Source organism: Orbicella faveolata, unplaced genomic scaffold (assembly GCF_042242905.1).
Source record: "Orbicella faveolata isolate gen_17 unplaced genomic scaffold, um_ofav_v1 contig_3, whole genome shotgun sequence".
NCBI classification, from domain to species: domain Eukaryota; kingdom Metazoa; phylum Cnidaria; class Anthozoa; order Scleractinia; family Merulinidae; genus Orbicella; species Orbicella faveolata.
This window is the reverse complement of record NW_028301558.1, coordinates 22,977,246-22,997,709: the sequence shown is the minus strand read 5'-3', so window position 1 is coordinate 22,997,709 and position 20,464 is coordinate 22,977,246. Positions and strand designations below refer to the sequence as shown.

The following is a 20,464-nucleotide window of genomic DNA, read 5'->3' as shown; positions in this document are numbered from 1 at the left end:
CCCCTTTTTTCCTGTGGCAACCCCGAGGCCCTGTTAGGGGGGGTACCCATGTCCCCTGTCTGAAATTCGCCACCAGCCACGTCGGCATTTCGCAAGATTCTTATGTCGCCTGTCGGAATTTCGTCTCAGAGGAGTTGTGTCAGGAAATTTGACCTTTTTCGATTAAAACGAAGCTACATGTATAACACATCGTAATACCTTTGTTTATTAAAAAAAAAAACCGACACAGTGCTCTCAAGTCTCACGCATTGAGCATGAGGTTCACGCAAACGAATTCAATCTTGCGCTCTCACGCTGAAACGATTATTTCTCACGCATTGAAGGTTCCTTGCTGTTTTAGTCAAGTACATATATAATTAAGTATCTCTTTGGATATAATTTACTCCTTGTATGCTTTGCACTTGCTTCGACCACTTTTCAGTAGTAGGAATTCTTATGCAGAGCCAGCACTTCTCCAGTCAGTGGGTTTAATGGTTACTTTAGGGTTACTTTTAAAGCATCATATTTCGACTCAGAATGAAGGAAAAGACTTCTTAGCTACTTTAATTTTTCAAAATCTTCTAAGGGGCTGGGGGCATGCTTTCTAAGGGCTTGGGCATGCTTTCGAGCGCTGAAGTTGCTAACCTCCTAGGGGATGTGGGGACATGCTCCCCCAGGAACTTTTGAAATTTAGACGCTTGGAATTGCTATTTTCAGCCATTTTCCAGTCAGTACTTGGACCTAATGTACAATCGAACCTATGACTATTTTTACCATGTTTATGTTTAACAACCGTTCTTTAACTCAAAATCTCAACGGCCTCAATCAGATAATCTCTCCTATCTATATTCTTCCATTGAATTTGGCGTAACCCTTATCTCCTGCTGAAGACGAGAAGACCTTGGCAACTTTCCCCTGTCTCTCTTTTCCTTCCATAATGCCATTTGTTGATAATACAGGGGCACCCTACGGATCGTTTCGGTAAATTATCTGTTCGGAAGGTCTTTAATCCCCTTTGATTTTCTCAAGAGAATTGTCACCTCGAACTTTCGTGATATGAGAAATTTAATGTCTGTTGTTTTCGGATTGTTAAAAATGTCATTTTGGGTACGCTAAGAAGGTAAGCTATCGTTTTCGGAAAGGCGATAAGACCTAAGGGTTTCGGGAAATGGACAAGAAAAGCCCTAATAAATTCGACAATACTCAAGTTCCCCTAGAATAACCGAACAGATAAAATTTTTTTAGCGCAACCTAAAATTAACCTACAGAGCTTTAAAAGTACTCTACGTAGCCTAAAACAGCGTTTAAAAGCATACGAGAGAAAACGGTCGTTGGGTGCCCCTGATAATACAGCTTCATATTCTTTCACTAGTTACCCACTAATAAAAATATGAAGCAGACGGTCGAAGATCTCTTTCCTTTTTCCTTAAGCGTGTTTTTAGGCGTTTTAGGGCACTGCTCACTCAGCTGAGAGTGAGAAAAAATGCTCAGCAATGACGGACTCGATTTATTGGACGTGGACGTTTTAGCATATATAAGAAACCCTGGGTTTCACGACCCGTTGACATCGCGCGTGAGAGAGGAAAACACATTTTTAAAAACTCTGGAAATGCGTCTTCACTTCGACTCAAACGTTTAGAACAATCGATGCATTCTCAGTTCCGAAATTCGTTGTCGGTCTATCTTGCTATTGGTGTCGCTTACTCTATTTCGCTGGAGTAGTCTGTCGTTCGTCGCCAATTCATAGCTCTCATGTCGCCTTTTCAAGGCCATGTCGCTTGTCGGAATTTACCCCTAACAGGGTCTCAACCCCATCTGTAATCTATTACTGGAAAGACCCACGGCAATGTGGAATCTCTTTGTGCATTGCTATTTCCCAACTTATAATTCCTGGCCTAATAACTGTTGTTACAGTTGAGTCTGTAGTCAAATATTCTTCTGTTTAAAAAGGCATACATTGTCAAACAAGGCAAACTGGTCAATACAACGCAGAATTGAAGGGTGGCATGGAAAAAGAGCCTAAGTGACATCTGATAGACGGCAAGATTCTTCTAAATTGCTCTCCGCTTCCTTCTACGAAAAAAGGAGAATTTGACAAGAGATCAAGAGTCACTTAAGGCTTTTTCCACGCACCCCTTCAATTATCCCTTTCGCCTTGTTTGTATGTCAAACCACTGATAACTGTTAGTATTAACAGCTATTCAATTTGGGCCATTCCCTGGGATGAACAAGGACAAACTTCTATGTGCTCGGTTGTTGAAAGCAAGTTCCTGGCCCAGTGCATTTGCTCTGTGTATAGATTTTTGATGTGAAATGTGGTGTATGACCAAGAACAAATTTATATGACCAAGTTTCATGTATTCCTACACAGCAGTTTGAGAACTTAGGTGTATAAAGATATACTGGCATACAAAAGTAACCAATAAAGAGATGTGCAATCAGGCTCTCATCATCAGTGCTAGAGGTTCATTGGCCACTTCCTCAGAATGGATATCAGCTAACACCCCAAGACCCTTGGCTTTGGAAGAAAAGGGAAGAAGTGGCAAATCGAGAGATCTGGTGCAGAACCACAGAGAACGAACAAACTATGTTTTCAAGTGTGGAGCAAAGTGGCAGTGGTTGCATGTGACCATGCCAGGGAGGGGAAAACAGTAGTTCACTGTTACCACAAAATAAATCACATCTTAAACCCCTGTTGTTTTGTTTATTTCTCCACAGGCAGCCCAAGCTCACACTGTGATTTCTCTTAAATATTTTATTTTAACAGTTTTACTCCCATATTTTTACAAGTTAACTACCTGACTGAAAGGGAATTGAAACTACTTCGGTCTACTTTCTTTTGGAGTAAAACTATACACCTATGTACAAGAAAACAACTTTGCAATTAAAATTAACAAATGTTAAATAAGTGTCCAGTGCTCTCTACACATGATCATGAATGTGATCGCTTGAGAAATCTGTCAGCTGTGCCTTCCACAGACCCATTTAAGTTCTGAATCTCCCAACCAAACTTCAGTCAATTGTACAACAGATCTCCATGAACACTGACAGGCATAAGCACAACAACCTGGGAAATAGAAAGTTTCATGATCATGATAAAAGTAAATAAAGTAATACCCTGCCAAGTATACAAGTTTATCTCAGAATGGAAATTTCCAAAGTCTAAACCACCTTTAGTCAATATTTTATAACTGAACCATTTCTAATAACCTTATTCTTATTAGAAAACTGGTTTTAAGAAAACTGCTTGATGAGTACTGAGGAGAATTTGACAATCTTGTACAAGAAATTCTGACCAAAGGGATTACTTTGTTAAACAACACTCATAAAATCTTGCCTCTTTTCCTTGTTAGCTTGCTTTTAAGCTTCTCAAAGTCTGGAATATTGTTTCTGAAGAATAAATAGTCACAATCTTTTTGCCATTCATAATCATTAAGGATAACAACACTGAAATCACATGAGGTACAGCGTAACTTGTCACAAGCCCTGAAAATGGAAACAAAATATTGTAAGAGCTCAGTTAATCAACTGATGTGGACAGACTCCAAGAGCACAGTTTTTTGGGCATGTTGCCATCCCCAATTGCCATACCAAATACATGTACATGATTAAAAGGACATTTATCAGATATTTTGAAACCAATAGTGTGATGGTGGTAAGTGTTACTTAGCTCTTATTAACCGAGCAGGAGGTCTGTATAGGAGAATCGTGACCGAGGTCGTGAGTACAGACCGAATGCAGTGAGGTCTGTACACACAACCAAGGTCAAGATTCTTCCATAGGGACCGACTTAGCTTGGTTAATAAGATGTTTATTATATGGCAAAGAAGAAAACTTTAATTTGTTTAATGTAACTGGTTTGCTGACATTTTGCTTGCAAACGGAGATGAACTTAACTTAAACCTGCCGAAATTTGCTCATCCTCTTTACTTTTTTTTTGTCATCAGGCTTTTTTTACACTGCCATAAATGATTGAGAAGAAAATAAAAGAAAACGGTGAACATTTTTGTATTTGAGTTTGCTACTTTTTCAACGCAAAATGAAACTGGTCTAGATGCTGGTCTAGATGGGAAAATCTGGACTACGGTCAATATCGATTTCAGCCAATCAAATTTGTGAATTCATTAGTTCCCAGTCCTTGTGAGACACAGCCATATAATAATAAGGTCTTAATATACCATAAGAGGTGAGATGGTAATACAGGCCTGGCTGAATTAGCATTGAAATCCACATTGTGGATGTGTAATTAAAAGTCAGAAAGTACTTGCCTTTCTTCTGACCCAGTGCAAAGTCCTTTTGCAAATTTGGAACCACCGAGGAAAACTTTTACACACCGCTTTCGTGATGAAGTTAAATCTTTTTTATTTAAAGACACATGTGTTGCAGGCTGTAGCAAAATCAAAATGTAAAAAGGAAAGTTTAATTAACTAGTACTAGCTGCAGAAAGAATGAATGGAAGAAACAAAAAAGAAATAATTATTGATAACTACAAGACTAAGTTTATATATGAGTGTGCAAATTATTACAATTTACAGAGGACCCCAGAGAGCTTAATTGAGTCAACCGGTGTGGAGAATTTAATTTGAGAATAAAATAATCTATTCGCGTTGACTTGGTAACGAATCTGCCGTTTGTCTAAATATTTGATGAAAAGTGTAAGTAGCGCCATAAGGGAAACGCAGACATTCTTTTAATTTTTCTCTTACAATTTAAACACACTGAATAAGTATACTTGTTAGTTTTACCTCATCACTTAGTTCAGGAATGTCAGGTCCGTCGTCCATACACTCTAGGATCATATCGTGTAATTCCCGATCAGTATTTTTCACCTGTGAACTTTAAAAGGCATAACGTTTGAAGAATTAAAAGAAAAAATCAATGGATGCCATTACAATGCATATAAAAGAAAACGGCAAAATATATTCGGAATAGCGGGGAAAGCTCTGAAGAGCTCGCAAGCTGACCGCCAACCTTCTCAAGTTTTTGTCTTCGTTTCTCGTCGCCTTCTTTGAGCTGGAGATGTTTTTGCTTGAGGGTTTCTGCTTGGGTTTAATTGAACTGCGACTCTTGTCTAATAAATCATCGCACTCGTCTAATAAATCATCTATGTCATCTGCCATGGTTTGAAATTTCTAAAACGTTTAATGAACGAGGATTAAAATTGAAAATTACAACGTCCAAATCACCAAAACTCTGCACTGGGCTAGTGAGAGAGGAGGTACTGGGGAGACTAATGTCACGAATTGTCACGAAGTAATCCCGACGAATTACGAATCATTACGGACAAAGTCAACCATTTAACCTCAGCTGAGGGTTAGGGCTTTTCTTTCTACAAAACTTTTGAAGATGACTGCGGCGAGTGTTCCGTGAGTATTTTTCTTTCATTTAGCTTAATTTGTTGCAAAAAGCCCCTACCCAGGGGAACAGAAAATGGAATTACGAACTTTTCGATCTCAGGTTATCGTTCGCCCTTGTGACCTTTTTATTAGCAAACTAATAAACGGCGTTTTTTTCTTACCTCTGCATCAGATCAAAAGCTTAACAATAAGGTATTTCTTCCGCTATTACTCTGGTGCTGAGGTAAGACGACACATGTCTCAAATTTGTTTACGACTAGCCTGCGACCAGGCTCCTGGCGAGGACGGAAAAAATTTCGGCGAGCGCGAAACAGAAGAATTCGGAGAGCAAAGCGATCGGGGCAGGCTCACCAGGAGCCTGTTCGCAGGCTAGTTAACGACGTTTTTCCGTACCGCCTTCAATCAGTTTTCTGACCTATCAAATCCGACAACGACGGGTCACCATCAAATACAACTCTTTCATTGTCGACTGGTGTTCTTTATACCTTATGACAAATGTTTTATTGACCAAGCTTGTCTGGCTGAGATGTCTAAATATTGGCCATTTTTTGTTTTTTGGAGGGATTTTCTGTCTTTGAACATTGCCATAAAGGAACTCGGCCATTATCCAGCCATCTTGACCCCACGTGAACCCAGCCTGACTATGCTGATTATTATACATTGTAGTCACCATCTGTCTTCTCATTGGCTAAAAGCCTACAGCTAATTCTGGGAAACAGCGCAACCTTCAGATTATAATCCACAGATTATAATCCGTAGGTTATGCACGCAATGCATGATTTCTAAGAGCAATTGATGTCAAGTTCACGTAAGAACATGGCTTGTCGAAAATAAACTGTGTTTGGTGCGATAATGCGTTTGTCGTTATTTTCTTTAAAACAATGTATAAGAAATAAAAATCTTAAAATTTGTTGTCACTGACTTAAAAATCTTAAAATAGACATTTTGGCTAAAATACTATAACCTTCTTCTGAATCAGTGATGAAATGAATGTTAACGGCATCTAAATGTAAATGAGATGTTTATAAGAATGTGAGGAACTCGCTAGGGATTAATTTAGCATTTTGTAAATGTCTAGATTATGCGCGTGGTCATTAATTGAGGTCGGTTCGCGAATGGAATGCCACGCTTCCAAGAACAATCTACGCGACCACAAGGGACAGCGGTCTATGACCTTGACATTATTAAAATCAAATTCGTGGTTGTTTTTCATGGAGTGTTGCGCCAAAAGAGAGTTCTTGTCACATGTGAGGATGGCTCTTTTGTGTTCTTTTGTTCTGGATCTCAGTGCTCTGGATGTTTGGCCAATGTAAAGTTTTTCACAGTTTTTACAATTGATTTTATACACAACACCAGTTGACAGGTCTTGATCGAATTTGTCCTTCGGTTTCTTCAGGATCGAACCAACCGTCTTGACGGGTTTATGAGCAGCATTTAAGTTGAATTGTCCCAAAGTTCTTGCAATTTTTCAGAGATTCCTTGAAAATATGGCAAAGTAACAAAGCCTCTGTGGCTTTGTGGCTGATTATTTTGGGGCTGATTTAATGCTTTAGGTGGTTTGGTTCTTTGGCAGCTTTTTAAGAATTGGTCCGTGTAACCATTGGTTTCGAGTGCGTCCACCACATGTTGTACTTCGGACTTTTTGTCTTCGTCAATTGACGGAATATTCTTTGCTCTGTCAAGAAGGGTTCTGGCCGCTGAGCGTTTGTGTTGCGAAGGGTGTTGAGAGTTGAAATGGAGATACTTGTCGGTATGGGTTGCTTTTCTGTAAACACTGGTTTTAATTGATCCAGCAGTATTTCTAGTTGTCTTCATGTCGAGGAATGGGATGGATCTATCACTCTCTTCTTCGACTGTGAATTTGATGTGCTGGTTGATCAAGTTAAGATGGAAGTGAAATTCAGTGAGATGCTCACGGGCGAGGCAAACATGGCTATCGTCAACATATCTGTACCACCACTTAGGGGGGTGTGGTGCAGTACTTAACGCTCTCTCTTCGACGTGTTCCATCACCAAATTTGCCAAGATGGCGCTTGAGATCCAGAACAAAAGAACACAAAAGAGCCGTCCTCACATGTGACAAGAACTCTCTTTTGGCGCAACACTGTATGAAAAACAACCACGAATTTGATTTTAATAATGTCAAGGTCATAGACCGCTGTCCCTTGTGGTTGCGTAGATTGTTCTTGGAAGCGTGGCATTCCATTCACGAACCGAACTCAATTAATGACCATGCGCATATTCCAGACATTTACAAAATGCTAAATTAATCCCTAGCGAGTTCCTCACATTCTTATAAACATCTCATTTACATTTAGACGCTGTTAACATTCATTTCATCACTGAAGAAGGTTATAGTATTTTAGCCGAAATGTCTATTTTAAGATTTTTAAGTCAGTGACAACAACTTTTAAGATTTTTATTACTATGCGTGACTACAACTACAGTATTTAAATGTATAACAAAACAATTATGAGATTCAGTTTTTGTGATATCCGAAATAATCAAGGTCTCAGTTAGTGTTATCAGTCTTGGCCTTCGGCTTCGGCTTCATCTGATAACACTTACCTCAACCTTGATTATTCCGGATATCACAAAAACCTCATCCAATAAATTGTTTATTATTTATTATACGACTAAGTTAGTTCAGAGGGCCAATAACTAAAATCAACCAATTGGATTGCTCCATTGCCAGTCCAATATTTTCTAAGAGTTGGGCCAGGAACTGTCCTAAATGATCCTACAAGATCTCTCTTAATTTTGAAGACTCAGTTGTGTAACAAATCTCTTATTAACCAAGCCTGGTCAGGACTGTACTGGGAGAATAACGGTCCTCAACCTTTTCTGTATGGACTGAGCACAGCAAGGTACTTACTGTCAAGACCTTGGACCAATTCTATTCTCCCAGTACAGCCCTTGCATTTGGTTAATAAGATAACATATATATATATATATACCAGTATTAGTACGAAATCAGTGATATCGATACTAATCCAAGAAAATCAATTAGGAAGACTGCGGCTATTTTATCTTCTCGACCCTGAAAAGAGAACAATTTAAAAGAAAAGCTCCACCAATTCAGCCACAAAAATGCATATTTTACATATTCCACCATTCTCCCATCCCACCCCCAAACCAAGGAATTTACTGGTATTGGCATGGAGAGGGGGGAGGGGAGGGACACTTGGTTACCATAATGAGGAGAATTTGTCATATACCATTGAGGCCCACTTAATCAACAAAATCCAAAAGATAGCCAAGTTTTGCCTCTCAACTCTCCGAAAAAGCTATATAAAAAGTAGAGCTCTGCCAATTCAACCCAAGTACATTTGTTTAATATTCCAACTTTTTCTTTCTGGAAAATGCAGAAAAAGTTTCTTTTGTATCACAGAATCAGGTTTCATTCTTCAAGAAGAATTAGTGACCATTAATATAACAACCATGAGAGTAAAATAAATGACCTATAATAATTATTGTGTTTTGGAAATCTTAGGTCATGTTTTCAACTTGGATCACATACACTGTCTGTTCCAGTCAGTCTTCATGCAACCAATAGAAAGCATTTATGTGACCGTCTAAAAAAGGCCAAAGGTGTACCATCAGGAGCAATAGTTCTACTGCAAGGAGGGGAACAAAAGCAACAATACTGCTCTGATAGAGATATCCTTTTCCGGCAGGTAAATTTATCTTACACTGGACTATTAAACGACCCTGGCTAACTAGGATCTCTTTAAAAATTAGTGAGCCTGAATGGCTTATCCTTCAAGATTGTAAAAACGTTTATCAAAAAGTTGACCAGGTGTTTTTTCTTTTGATAAGCTGATATGTTTGTCTCGCTAAGTCCCACATATGCTGCAAGTATTTGCAAAGTAAATTATTTTGTTTTCATGGCTGTCATACAATTTTGCTCTTTTTCAGGAGTCCTACTTTCACTGGACCTTCGGTGTTCTGGAACCTGACTGTTTTGGTGCTGTGGAAGTGGATACAGCACGTTCAATCTTGTTTTGTCCACGACTACCTGCATCATATGCCATCTGGATGGGAAAGTAGATGTTACAAATTATAATACCATTGATCATCTAACATTATAATTATGATTATATGATTGTTTAATATGAAATACCCACATTTGTTGACCATAATAATTATTTATACTTCAAATCATCTTTGAGTAGCTGGGAAGTTATCAATGGAGCAAAATCAGGGCATAGAAGTCTCAGACCAATATAGAGTTTAAAACAGAGACCTGAGTTTCCATGCATGTAAAAATTGATGACTCTACACATGGTTTGAAGTATTTGGTTTGACTCATTAAATTTTTGTGTTCAGTTGCTTCACTAACCAAGACTGTTTGTCTGAGACAAGCCTGGAAAATTTTCTGGTCTGTTTAATCTTTGGCCATTTCCTGGTGAGCTGTTACCAGATTAAAACAAGGTGGCTACTGAGTAATTTCACCAGCTCAAAGAGAGCTTATCCCCAGCTTAAAAAAGAACATTATTTTCTCTTCTCTTTTGTGTCAGGATTCACAGCCTTGAGCATTTTAAGAAGAAGTATGAAGTTGATGAAGTCTTCTTTACTGACGAGGTATGTGCAAACCCTTTTTCTACTTAAGAGAGGAAATTTTAAAGCTCCTGATCTTGGAATGATATCAAAACTGTTAGTTGTATGTCTTTTTTGAATAACATGAATTCTCACAAGCAACATTGTACTTGAAGTTATATCATGGTTGAGTGACTTGCTGCAAGTACAATGTATGTTGTGGTTTATAACAGTAGATAGATTACTCAGTTTTTTAATTAGCACGTATGGACTTTGTTACAAATCTGTTTCATGGAACAACAAAAGGTTGGCCCGAAATCTCTGTTTATGTGCTGGTTTAAACGTATGATAATCAAAGTGCGTTATGTGCAAAGTCATGAATGTAAATGGTGAATGAAATTGTCCTTGGTCTGCATACATGTTCTTTAAATATGTGTAGTACTGTAGTCGTTCACCAACGTACCAAACAAATATTTGGATAAGTATCCATAACAATTAAAATGAACATCTCTTTGCGGCATACAAGGCTGTGGAACTCGATTCCATCAGTGAGGTAACCTGCCTTGCCATTGCCAAAAATCAGCGTAGTATGATTTTTTATGCAATCTTACCAGCCCTGCCATTTTGGAGTGAACATTCTCGAGGCCACCTTATGCATCAGTCAATCCCAACAGTGCCCATCCCAGCCCCTCCAGGCAATAGCTGGGCTATTAATCTTGAGTATATTATATTATATATACCTTTATTTTATTTAAGCCAGGGTAACCCAGTCAGAAGCAAGCTTTCTCTGACTGGAGTATGTATACACCATGAAGACATATGTACAACAATATAGTACACTGTGAATGGTAGTTTGTTAAATAAATGTTACCACTGTCATTATTAGATAGCTGAAGTGCTGCAAAAGAGGTCACCATCCATCTTATTGACACTGGTAATTCCTGTTCTTGATCTTTTAAATAAATGCAGTTTAATTCTTCAGTTTCTTGTTATTTGTCAAGGAAAAGAGCTCCAAACCCATATGATTTGTAATCAACATACTAGCAAAACTCCATACTGCCCTCTGGCATCTCTTGTTTTGGAATTTTTGTTTAATCTTTAACGGAAGTATTGCTTTGTGTTGAAGAACTCCTAGCTGTGCATTGAAGTCACTAGTTAAACATGTACATGTAAATTATACATTTTTTATGTATTAAGATATGCTCCCTTACCAAAAAAAAATTTCATGCATACATGTATACATACAGACTTACAAACATAATTTATTAGTTAACATCAGTCAAATAGGTGGCAACTATATAGCTGATGTGTCAATATTAGTTGGTATAGTGTGATTGTACAGGTGAAAGTAGCTCTGAAAAGAACTGTTGTTGGTGACTGACACTTTGACAACCTGAGCGAAAGTCATCTTCAGAATTGATAGTACATGGATAATGTTTGGAAAGTCAAAGGGCATTTCTTTCTTTGAGTTTGTTTTTACACTGCTTCCACAAAACTGCCTACATCACTGACAGAGTGATACGACAGAGCGATACCCATGACAGAGCGATACCCTGAAGGGCTGCCAAGCAGGACTTCCTAACTATTACCTGAACAGAACCACGTGCACGCACAGAAATAGAAAACCATGCAACTCTTTTTTTCATGGTCAACATGGTTAGCAGCATGGATTGTAGGCTGGTGCGCCCTACGATAAAAAAAAAACTACAACAAGGATAACGTCATGTAACATAGCGGCTGTACTCCAGCTAATAGGCTAATAGGCATGCAGCCATGGTTTACAGCATACATGTTTGATATTGGTCATCCATGTTAGGATCAATTGACACCTGTCAAAACAAGGTATCCAATGACCAGTTTCACATGATCTCCAGCGGGCTCAGGTTGAGAGCTCATCGAGGTCATGTGGGTTTTTTTTGGAGTTGACCACTGACCAAATACTGGTTTTCGATTGGATTGCAGGCTCAAGCTAGGATAATTTATTGTAATAGGAGCTAAGCTTTTAAGCCTAAATCTAAATCTATATATTTTTATAACACCAAGAAAAATCTATATATTTTTATAACAGAGCTATGCTTCATCATTCTGTTTAAGTTGTTCATTTGTTTGTAGCTTGTTTGCCATAATTACACATGTTATTTGCCATTGCAGCGTGGTCTTAACACTGATTCTGGACACTATTGCAGAGAAGCAGCATTTGATGGCATAAGCAAGTGGGTTTCATTATTTTGTTGATGTGTAATTTTAGTAACAGGACAGAGTAGAGTCAAGTTTACTGTCCAGTGATTAACAATTTGGATAACCATGAAGCAGGAGTCTCTTTTGTTTAGTTGGAAGTTTGACTCCAGACTAAATTGGACAAAGTAAAGTCCTGTCACCAATACTTGTATTAAAGAAAATCACAGGAAAAAAATGTTGAAGGGTTCAACTATTTGGCAAGTAAAATTCATTGAATTGTCTTCAAGATCCACCAGAGAGGGAACCCATTCCAGGCCAACTGTCCTACAACAGAGAATATACAAATGATGTTTACTGTCCAATAACACATTCAGGCATGACGTCCAATAAATTTAAAATAGGGCCAGCTGATAGCCTTTCAGATTTAAGAAATAATGTTGTAAAATATGTTTTCAACCTAGTTGCATTGTATATAAAGCCTGAATTTCCAACAATATACAAACCCTGTTGGATTATGTCCTAAATCTATTTTGTGTCACTGTAGGTTCAGTGTGGACAATAAGATTTTGCATCCTGAGATAGCTGAATGGTAATTGATCACTTTTTGTTAGTTTGACTTTCTTTTTCTGATTTATTCAAGGCTTCTTGGTGTACTAGACACAAAAATAAAATAAACAAAATATGAGGAAAAACTACTGCGCCAAATGCAAAGGTTTACAAACCTTGGTACTGTAAAGCCATGAACTACCATCAATGTGTCTAGTGCACAAAGTAGCAACCCCTTGTTTGAGTTCTAGTGAATTCAGAATGATTTGTCATCCCAGTTTCTCTCTCAAGAGAGCAGAGAGAGTCAGCTTTATCAGATTTAATTAGCTCTAACTTTCTTTCATGATAAAACTATGTTATTCTGACATATTCTGGATAATGTTTGTATTTTATGCTTTCTGGTTGTAGCCGTGTGTTTAAGACCCCTCAGGAGCTTGAGGTGATGCGCTTTGCAAACAGGGTCAGCAGTGAAGCCCACAAAGAGGTGATATTTTTTTACCAAGTCACCTGCCAGCTGCTAGTGTTTAGTTTATAGATTTTTTCCCTGTGATTCTGTAGCTACATTCAACTTAAATAAATTAGTCCAAAATTAATACAAACACACTTTAAGTCCACTGGCAACTTTTTGTCTTCTCAAATCTCATTTTGTAATTTCAGGTAATGAAACGTATTAGACCTGGAATGACTGAGTTTGAATTAGAAAGGTAAAATATACTTTAATTTTCTGGAAAGTCACCACATTTCAAGAAGGAAAGTTGCAGAAAACCAAATAATTAATATGTAATAGCTAGGACTTTAATGGGTGATTCCAGAAAATATCCATACCACACCACAGGCGGCATGAACATTTGAACCTCCCCCATCTGCCTTGGCAAATACCAAAATGCTCTACCCCCCATGCCCTCTGAATTCCAAATTTGTTAACCCCCTCCCTTCCAGATTTCTGTTTTTTACTTGAACCCTCTGGAATTCCTTGTTTGTCTCCTTGGGACTTCCAACAAAAGACATTTTACACTTTTACATCTTCCCAGAAGTTTTTGCTAATAATTCTCAGCCAAACAACTATTTACAGGGCTCGAAATTGCGACCAAAATGATTGCATACATTTGTGACTAAATGTTTGGCAACTAAAACTCCCTCCTCTTCAGTCGCAATTTTGTAACTAGTTTTTGACTAAACTGTAGAAGAAATGAAAATTTTAATTGTTTTGTGCACTAGTTACTATCAAATGGAAATAAGACCACAAGTGGGCAAATTGTGCCTAATTTACCTTCAATATTACAAAAGATATTCACTTGATCAGACGTGATTGCAGTGGTTTCTTTATGTGTATATATCGCTGGTGCATAGTAACCAAACAAGCCAGGTTGTCTTTCATAGCAAATGATTAATCTGAAAAGAAATTCATCAACTTTAAGTTCTCTGGAGCCCAAAGTACAACCCAGATTTTATCAGCTTTCTTCTTTAAATGAACGCAAACGCATGCACGATCGATCAATGCTTGTCTTTTACCTTGCTTTCCATGGTTATCAGCAGTGTTGTCAGTTTGTTTGTGCCAAAAAATGTCTGTCCCCTCTAAAATCTAGAAATTCCCTCCCCCATGCCCTCGGAATTCCAATCGTAAGTTCCCCCATACCTTTGGATTTCCAGTTCAAAGAACTCCCCCTTGCCCAGAGAATTCAAAAAAGCTGCCCGTGGTATAGGTATGGATATTTTCTGGAATCACCCAATATAGGTGTGTTTGGAATATTATTGTTTCCTGATTGGACTTGTGCCTAGTGACCTTTTTAGTAAAAATTTCTCATTTTAAGCTGCAAAAAAAAAAAACTAGGAAAATATGTCATGTGTAAGAAACAGTTTTATTGAGAACCGAACCCAGGTTCTTCACAGCAATATTCAGCTAATGTGCAGTTCCAGAAAATATCCATACTCTCCTCACAGAAGGGATTGGAATTTCCTGGGGTGGGGGGGAGGGGGCTATAAGACTGAAACATTTAAAGAAATGCATGAAGCTTAACTGGAATTTCCAGAGGGGTGGAGGCATCATAAAAGCCCTTCCATGGGGGAGGTATGGATATTTTACAATAAGGAGAACTATATTGACATTTTGGGAATGAAAGGATTTATGTGAATTTTGGAGTCCTGGAAACATCATTCAGGTCCTGGAAAAGTCCTGAGAATTTGTTTCTGAAAAAAGATATGAACCTTCCAAGGAAGGATCAACTTTGAGTTGTGTTATGTACTGATTATGTTATTTAACTAGCATGAGGTCTGTATATATATCTTTATTTACCAAGTGGGAGGGCATTACTTGCAGTATATCAGCCCAAGGTCATGGCAGTAGACTGTCAAGACTGAGGGCTAATATTCTCCCAGTATGGTCCCAAGCAAGCAAGCATGAGTAAAAATGTCTAGAAACAAAATGTCATGATCACAGACTGGAAAAAGGTATAAATTCTGATTGGAAGCCTACTGAGCACATACTCACATCATTCTGATGTCAAACAAAACAGAGGGAAAAGAGAGTTGGAAAAAATAATATTAGGAATCTGTTAGGTTTAAAGCAAGTTCTGTTAGAGATGTAAGCCATAAAACAGCCAACAGATTTTCAAGAGTGATTGTGCAGGATCATTTGGGACAGTGCCAGTCCAATATTGGACCAGCAATGGCGCAATAATGTTTTTTTTAGTTATTGGCCTCCTGAACTAACGTAATCATGTCATAATGGGAAAATATTGACCAAGTTATTTTTTGTAAGTTCATGGACCAAGCCGTAGGTCATCTTTCCGAACAGTTTCTGAAAAATCTTGCAATTAATCTAGAGGTTGAGTTCCTACATGTATATTCTTTATTTTACAGCTTATTCCTGCACTACTGTTACTCGCAAGGTGGCTGTCGAAATGTGGCTTATGCCTGTATTGGAGCAAGGTATGAAGTTTTTTTAAGTGCATGTGGAATGGTAACTGGATTGCTGTGACCTCAACATCCTGCATGAACCAAAATTATGTTCTTCATGCACTAGAAATGCGACTTCAGACGTTTTGAAATTGGCTTTTCACTTGATCTTTCCTTACTCTCAACAAATCATGCAGATTCTTTCCATAAAAGATGCAATTGAAACTGGAAATATTGGAGTGTTTGTATGACTTAATTGTATTTTAATACCTTCCTTTGACACCTTCAGATTCAGTAGTATAACAACTTTTTAGGTTATTGTGCTCTAGCATTTTCTGCAAAAACAGGCCTGTTTTCTTAGTTTTTTCCTTGTTAATGGCAATGCTAGTGGGCCTCAGCAAGGAGCAGGATATAAATTACTTTGATGTCTACTTTTTGATAGTGGCCACAATTGTGCTACCCTTCATTATGGCCATGCAGGAGCACCAAATGACAAGTTAATCTGTGATGGGGATATGTGGTGAGTACCCTTTGATCTAAATATAAAGCATCATAGCATCCCTGTATTCGTTTGCACGCATTGCGAGCCTATGATTGCAACACAGACTCTCTTGACCACATGTCTTGCTGTACAAGTACTTTAAGTACGTTAAGATGATTTGCCACGTAATGTAAATAAATTTCATTGATAAATTTGCTTTCAACTCGGTTAAGTCAGGCTTGCAGATATTTCCCTATAACACAGCTATTTCAAAAGTCGAATTGTGTTGTTATCGGTTTAGCGTGATGTAAATATCTCGAATTTTGATTGGTCCTTTTATAAATGATCTATCGCAGAACAGCTGTATAGGTGACCCCATTAACAATTTGTAGATCACAGAAGATGTCAGAATGTGCTGAGAACATCAGTGACACACTTGGCTAATGGCTAATGGTCACCTTTTTGTTCTTACTGCATTTTGATGTCATCTGTGATCTGTTACTGAACAGACACATTACAACATGGAATCTAGTTGTTAATCACATGTCGTCCTCTATGATCTATTCTGTAGCTTGTTTGACATGGGTGGAGAATACTACTGCTATACGTCAGACATCACATGTTCATTTCCAGCCAGTGGGAAGTTCACAAAGGATCAGCGCATGATTTATGAAGCAGTGTACAAAGCAAGTCGTGCAGTAATGGCAGCTGTTAAGCCTGGTGAGTTCTTAGGAACTTCAGATTCCACTTATCTGGCTTGCTTAGACCGGTTTTCAAATCAACTGCAAAGTAAATCTTTGAGCCAATTTTGACAAAATTTCTATACAGCTTTTTACTCATTGTGAGTGGTTCTACTCGTGACTGCGTATGAAGAATACCTGTAAGAAGAGAAGTTTGAAAGAAATTATTTGTGGAAAGGTATAATGAGCCAGTAGAGGAATCATTATTTAATTTATTTGTCTCATTAGCATAAGATAAGGGTTTCATTTTCTGATTGAGTTACAAAATATATCAAGCCTAATATTGAAAGTGCTTGCAAGATTGATTGTCCCAAGGAATTTGAGCCCAATGTGTTTTTTTTTGTGTGTGATGTGGGCTTAAAACTCAAAATAAGTGCCTTTCCAAAACCCAGGAATGTTGTAGTTTTAAAAAGCTAACATCTTCAATATTGCAGCCTAAGAGCTAACAGTTTTACCAATTACTAACTTTTACAAGCTCTTTAAATGTTTGGAGTCAACGATGCCTTCTCTGCACAAAGTCTTGTGCTAATGAGAGAAAATAGCTACTGATTGCCTTAACTGGTGTCAAGTGAATGAGGATCATGTATCTTACAGGTGTAAAATGGACTGACATGCATCGACTGGCAAACCGTGTTCAGCTGGAGTGTCTTAGAGACGCGGGGCTCTTACGGGGCGAAGTGGATGACATGATGAAGCTCCATCTTGGGGCCGTTTTCATGCCTCATGGTCTGGGACATCTCATGGGACTTGATGTTCATGACGTCGGTGGATACCCAGAGGTACTTTATTTATTCCCTTTTTTTACGTAGCGGTATGAAGAGTGCATTGCTCTTTACCTTGCCTCTTTTCTTGTCCGTTTTCGCCGTGTTATTTTTTATAAAGTTTTTCTCACAATGTTCTGTCCAATCCACCCAGGGTACTGAGCGGGTAGACGAACCAGGCCTCCGCTCGCTCAGAACTACCCGTGTGCTAGAAGAGAGTATGGTACTGACCATCGAACCAGGGATCTATTTTATTGATGCCGTAAGTAACCAGTATTCAGTGACACTTAAACCAGTTTTCTATAACCCTGCCTCCTTTTCGTTTTACAAAGAAACAGACGGTGTGATTGCACTGAATGATGTTATTGTTTTTCTGTTTATAGACCTTGAACCCTGCTTTGGAGAATCCTGAAACAGCCCGGTTCTTTAATCAAGAAATGCTGCAGCGATTCCGAAATTTTGGAGGGGTGAGTAGTTGCACTCATCTCTCTTCTTCGATGATTAATCCTATTAATACCCAAGACGAGTTCTCAGACGTCTGGGTAAGAGTGGTCTAATCTGCTGATGTGAAGAATTCTTTTTTTAGTCGACAAAGGTTTCCTCTGAATCATATTTGAAATCGTTCCTCCTGTCTTACTCAATAAAAATGTACCAACTAACACATCACTCTTCTCTTCAGGTTCGTATTGAAGATGATATCGTGGTGACGTCAGACGGTATGGAGCTGATGACGTGTGTGCCACGCACCGTGCATGAAATCGAGACTCTGATGGCTGAAGGAGCTGATCTCCCGCCCCAGTTCCCCACTTCCGTTTCCTCAGAAGGAGCAAATTAATTTGTAACCTTTCGGAATGCGAGTGACTAGGAACTCGGCGTGTCTGTATTCATATCTAACATGTCGTGAAAATAGTAATCAGCCTGATTAATTCAGTCGAATGAAACTGATTGATTCATAGTTTGAAACCCGCTACCCCGGACGCGGAGACCAAAATTTATCTGATAACAGTTCGCATACATCGCTAATGTTCGTTTAGCACAATGAACACTCAAGAGATGTCAGCCGTAACCTACAAAAAGTGCCAGAAGCCGGCAACGTTTCAAAATTGTAGCACATAGATGAGTGGTCCAAAATAGGATTGCAGGCAGAACGAATCTATGCTACCTCGTGTATCACATTTGCCTAAGGAACAAATTAAATTAATCAGATTTAATATAGTGAATTAAAGATATTTTTGATAGTAGATTGTTCGTGGCTAGTCTTACGCAGCTCGTTTCGTCCCGGCCAAGGTACTCATCAGAGCCGGGGACGAAACGAACTGCGTAAGACTAGCCACGAACGATGTATTATCACAAGTAACTGTCAACTTTATAGTCAAAGATATTTTTATCGAGTAAATGCGATGCTACTATATAGGAAATGTATTTTCGAATAAATGCTTTTCATTAAAATGTATGTGATTGTAGCTGTAAAGATTTAATCCCACGTAACCTTGACTTTTTACGGGTTCATTGATTTCCCATGACCATAAAAACGTCTGAAATGTGAGAGAACTGGAAGTGAACGACTTCAGTTACGTATTTGGGTTGAACAGCGTACGTGTAAGCCTGAAAAATATCACTTTCTAAAGAACCAGTTGGGCAGCACGAAAGCAAGCCAGTGAAACACTTAGTTATTAAAATTTTATTAGAGAGTTGAAGAAAACCACGTCGCTAAACAAAAGGTTTAATGAGCAGAACAATAGCTGTGCACGTGCGTTATAATTCTTGGTACATTTCTTTGCGGTCCTCTGGAAAACAACTTGAAATGACCAAATTCTACGTTGTCCGGAGAACGTGAACTACGACGGCTAATTTTCTATTGTTATTTCAAATGTTTCGCCGGCCGTATCCTAGATTCAGTGTCGTAATAGTTTTGACACTGAGAAACGAAGGAAAATGAGTTTAGAGTATCGCGAGATTCGTAGGTAAATGTAAAATAATTTTTTGAACCGTTGACCTAGGCGTCGCGTCCTGGTTTCTTAAACTTCCTATTTTTTAAATTATCTATTAACCGCCCTAGCGAGTGAAGCTAACGTTTTGAGTGTTAGCCCTGGCTCAGAGAAAAGCAATTCTTTCACCAAACAAAGTGATCGTTTTACTAAGTAGACATGGAAAATGTTAAATAGGGGATGGCTAAAACTAATTTCCAAAGAAGAAGGCAGTGTTAAGGACGACTTTGGAGATGCTCATTACCAAGGCTTGCTTCTTCACCGTCCACTGAGGAACAAAGCACCAGATAGGTCATAGATTTTGAAAACTCGTCCTTTTGAAAACGCTGATTTACTTGTGCTACTGTAAAATATTATGTTATATTTAGTACTCATTTTAATTTTAAGATTTAAGACGTGAATAAAAAAAATTTTCCAAAGATAAGTCGACAAACGGTAATTTATACACTCCAGATCTCTAAAATTCACCTGACTAACAGCTCTTAATTTATAATTTACCAGAGAGGTTGTCAAGAAAACAATTTTATCAATTTAAAAATACTTTCCACAGTATTCCGAGCACACGCACCAGTGTTTCAGGGCAGAAAACGAACCAGGTCCGATTGCCCGGATCAAGCTCTTGGACAACTGAAAGTGGAAGTGTGGTGGTCCGCTGGGCAAGTGAAAGTAGCCTATGTAGTATTGTTAGTGATAATTTACAATCAAGAACAATTTCAAAACTTAAGACTGCAAGATGAGCTAAACAATGAGTTGAAAGCAAGAATTGAACATTGTACTCCTATTGAACAAGTAATATTTTAGTGGGGCAACCGAAAACTGGAGTGTACTGGCCCAGTAGATACTGGATTTCAACAATTTTTTCCTGCCCTGTGTTTCCAAAGCAAATTGTGCTTCGCAGAGGCCAAAACGTTTTTTTTTCTAAAATTTTAGAGCACTTCTTTCTTACGAGCGCTCAAACAGAAAACAACGTCAACTGTTCTCCCATTTCTGCAGGCTTTTG

The 20,464-nt window shown here is 38.3% G+C and overlaps 2 protein-coding genes across 2 annotated transcripts; one reads left to right on the top strand and one right to left on the bottom strand.

Annotated features, from left to right (window-relative positions):
- Nucleotides 1-2,663: 2,663 nt before the first annotated feature.
- LOC110053008 (cilia- and flagella-associated protein 418-like) lies at nucleotides 2,664-5,196 on the bottom strand. Its single transcript, XM_020759194.2, has 5 exons — nucleotides 4,951-5,196; nucleotides 4,725-4,815; nucleotides 4,248-4,366; nucleotides 3,317-3,465; nucleotides 2,664-3,046 (listed from the first exon to the last, which is right to left on the bottom strand). Exons 1-5 carry the CDS (start codon nucleotides 5,097-5,099, stop codon nucleotides 2,940-2,942), a joined length of 615 nt encoding a protein of 204 aa, XP_020614853.2. The 5' UTR covers nucleotides 5,100-5,196; the 3' UTR covers nucleotides 2,664-2,939.
- Nucleotides 5,197-5,245: 49 nt separating this feature from the next.
- On the top strand, nucleotides 5,246-18,929 carry LOC110053006 (xaa-Pro dipeptidase-like). The gene is made up of 16 exons (XM_020759191.2): nucleotides 5,246-5,345; nucleotides 8,830-9,013; nucleotides 9,255-9,382; nucleotides 9,857-9,920; nucleotides 10,762-10,809; nucleotides 12,027-12,088; nucleotides 12,598-12,642; nucleotides 13,008-13,083; nucleotides 13,257-13,303; nucleotides 15,459-15,527; nucleotides 15,937-16,014; nucleotides 16,547-16,695; nucleotides 17,310-17,494; nucleotides 17,631-17,738; nucleotides 17,860-17,943; nucleotides 18,156-18,929. The coding sequence occupies exons 1-16, from the start codon at nucleotides 5,326-5,328 to the stop codon at nucleotides 18,309-18,311; spliced, it is 1,503 nt and encodes a 500-aa protein (XP_020614850.2). The 5' UTR covers nucleotides 5,246-5,325; the 3' UTR covers nucleotides 18,312-18,929.
- The last annotated feature ends 1,535 nt before the right edge of the window (nucleotides 18,930-20,464 follow it).

Bases quoted from the DNA above. Each gene is read 5' to 3' on its own strand.
- LOC110053008 (XM_020759194.2), bottom strand. From the start codon at position 5,099: ATGGCAGATGACATAGATGATTTATTAGACGAGTGCGATGATTTATTA. The intron at 3,466-4,247 runs GCAAGTACTTTC...TTCCATTTTCAG, and splicing joins TGCACTGGGTCAGAAGAAAG to GGCTTGTGACAAGTTACGCT. The intron at 3,047-3,316 runs GCAAGATTTTAT...TCTATTTCCCAG, and splicing joins CAAGCTAACAAGGAAAAGAG to GTTGTTGTGCTTATGCCTGT.
- LOC110053006 (XM_020759191.2), top strand. From the start codon at position 5,326: ATGACTGCGGCGAGTGTTCC. The intron at 9,921-10,761 runs GTATGTGCAAAC...TGTCATTATTAG, and splicing joins AAGTCTTCTTTACTGACGAG to ATAGCTGAAGTGCTGCAAAA. The intron at 13,084-13,256 runs GTGATATTTTTT...TTGTAATTTCAG, and splicing joins GCAGTGAAGCCCACAAAGAG to GTAATGAAACGTATTAGACC.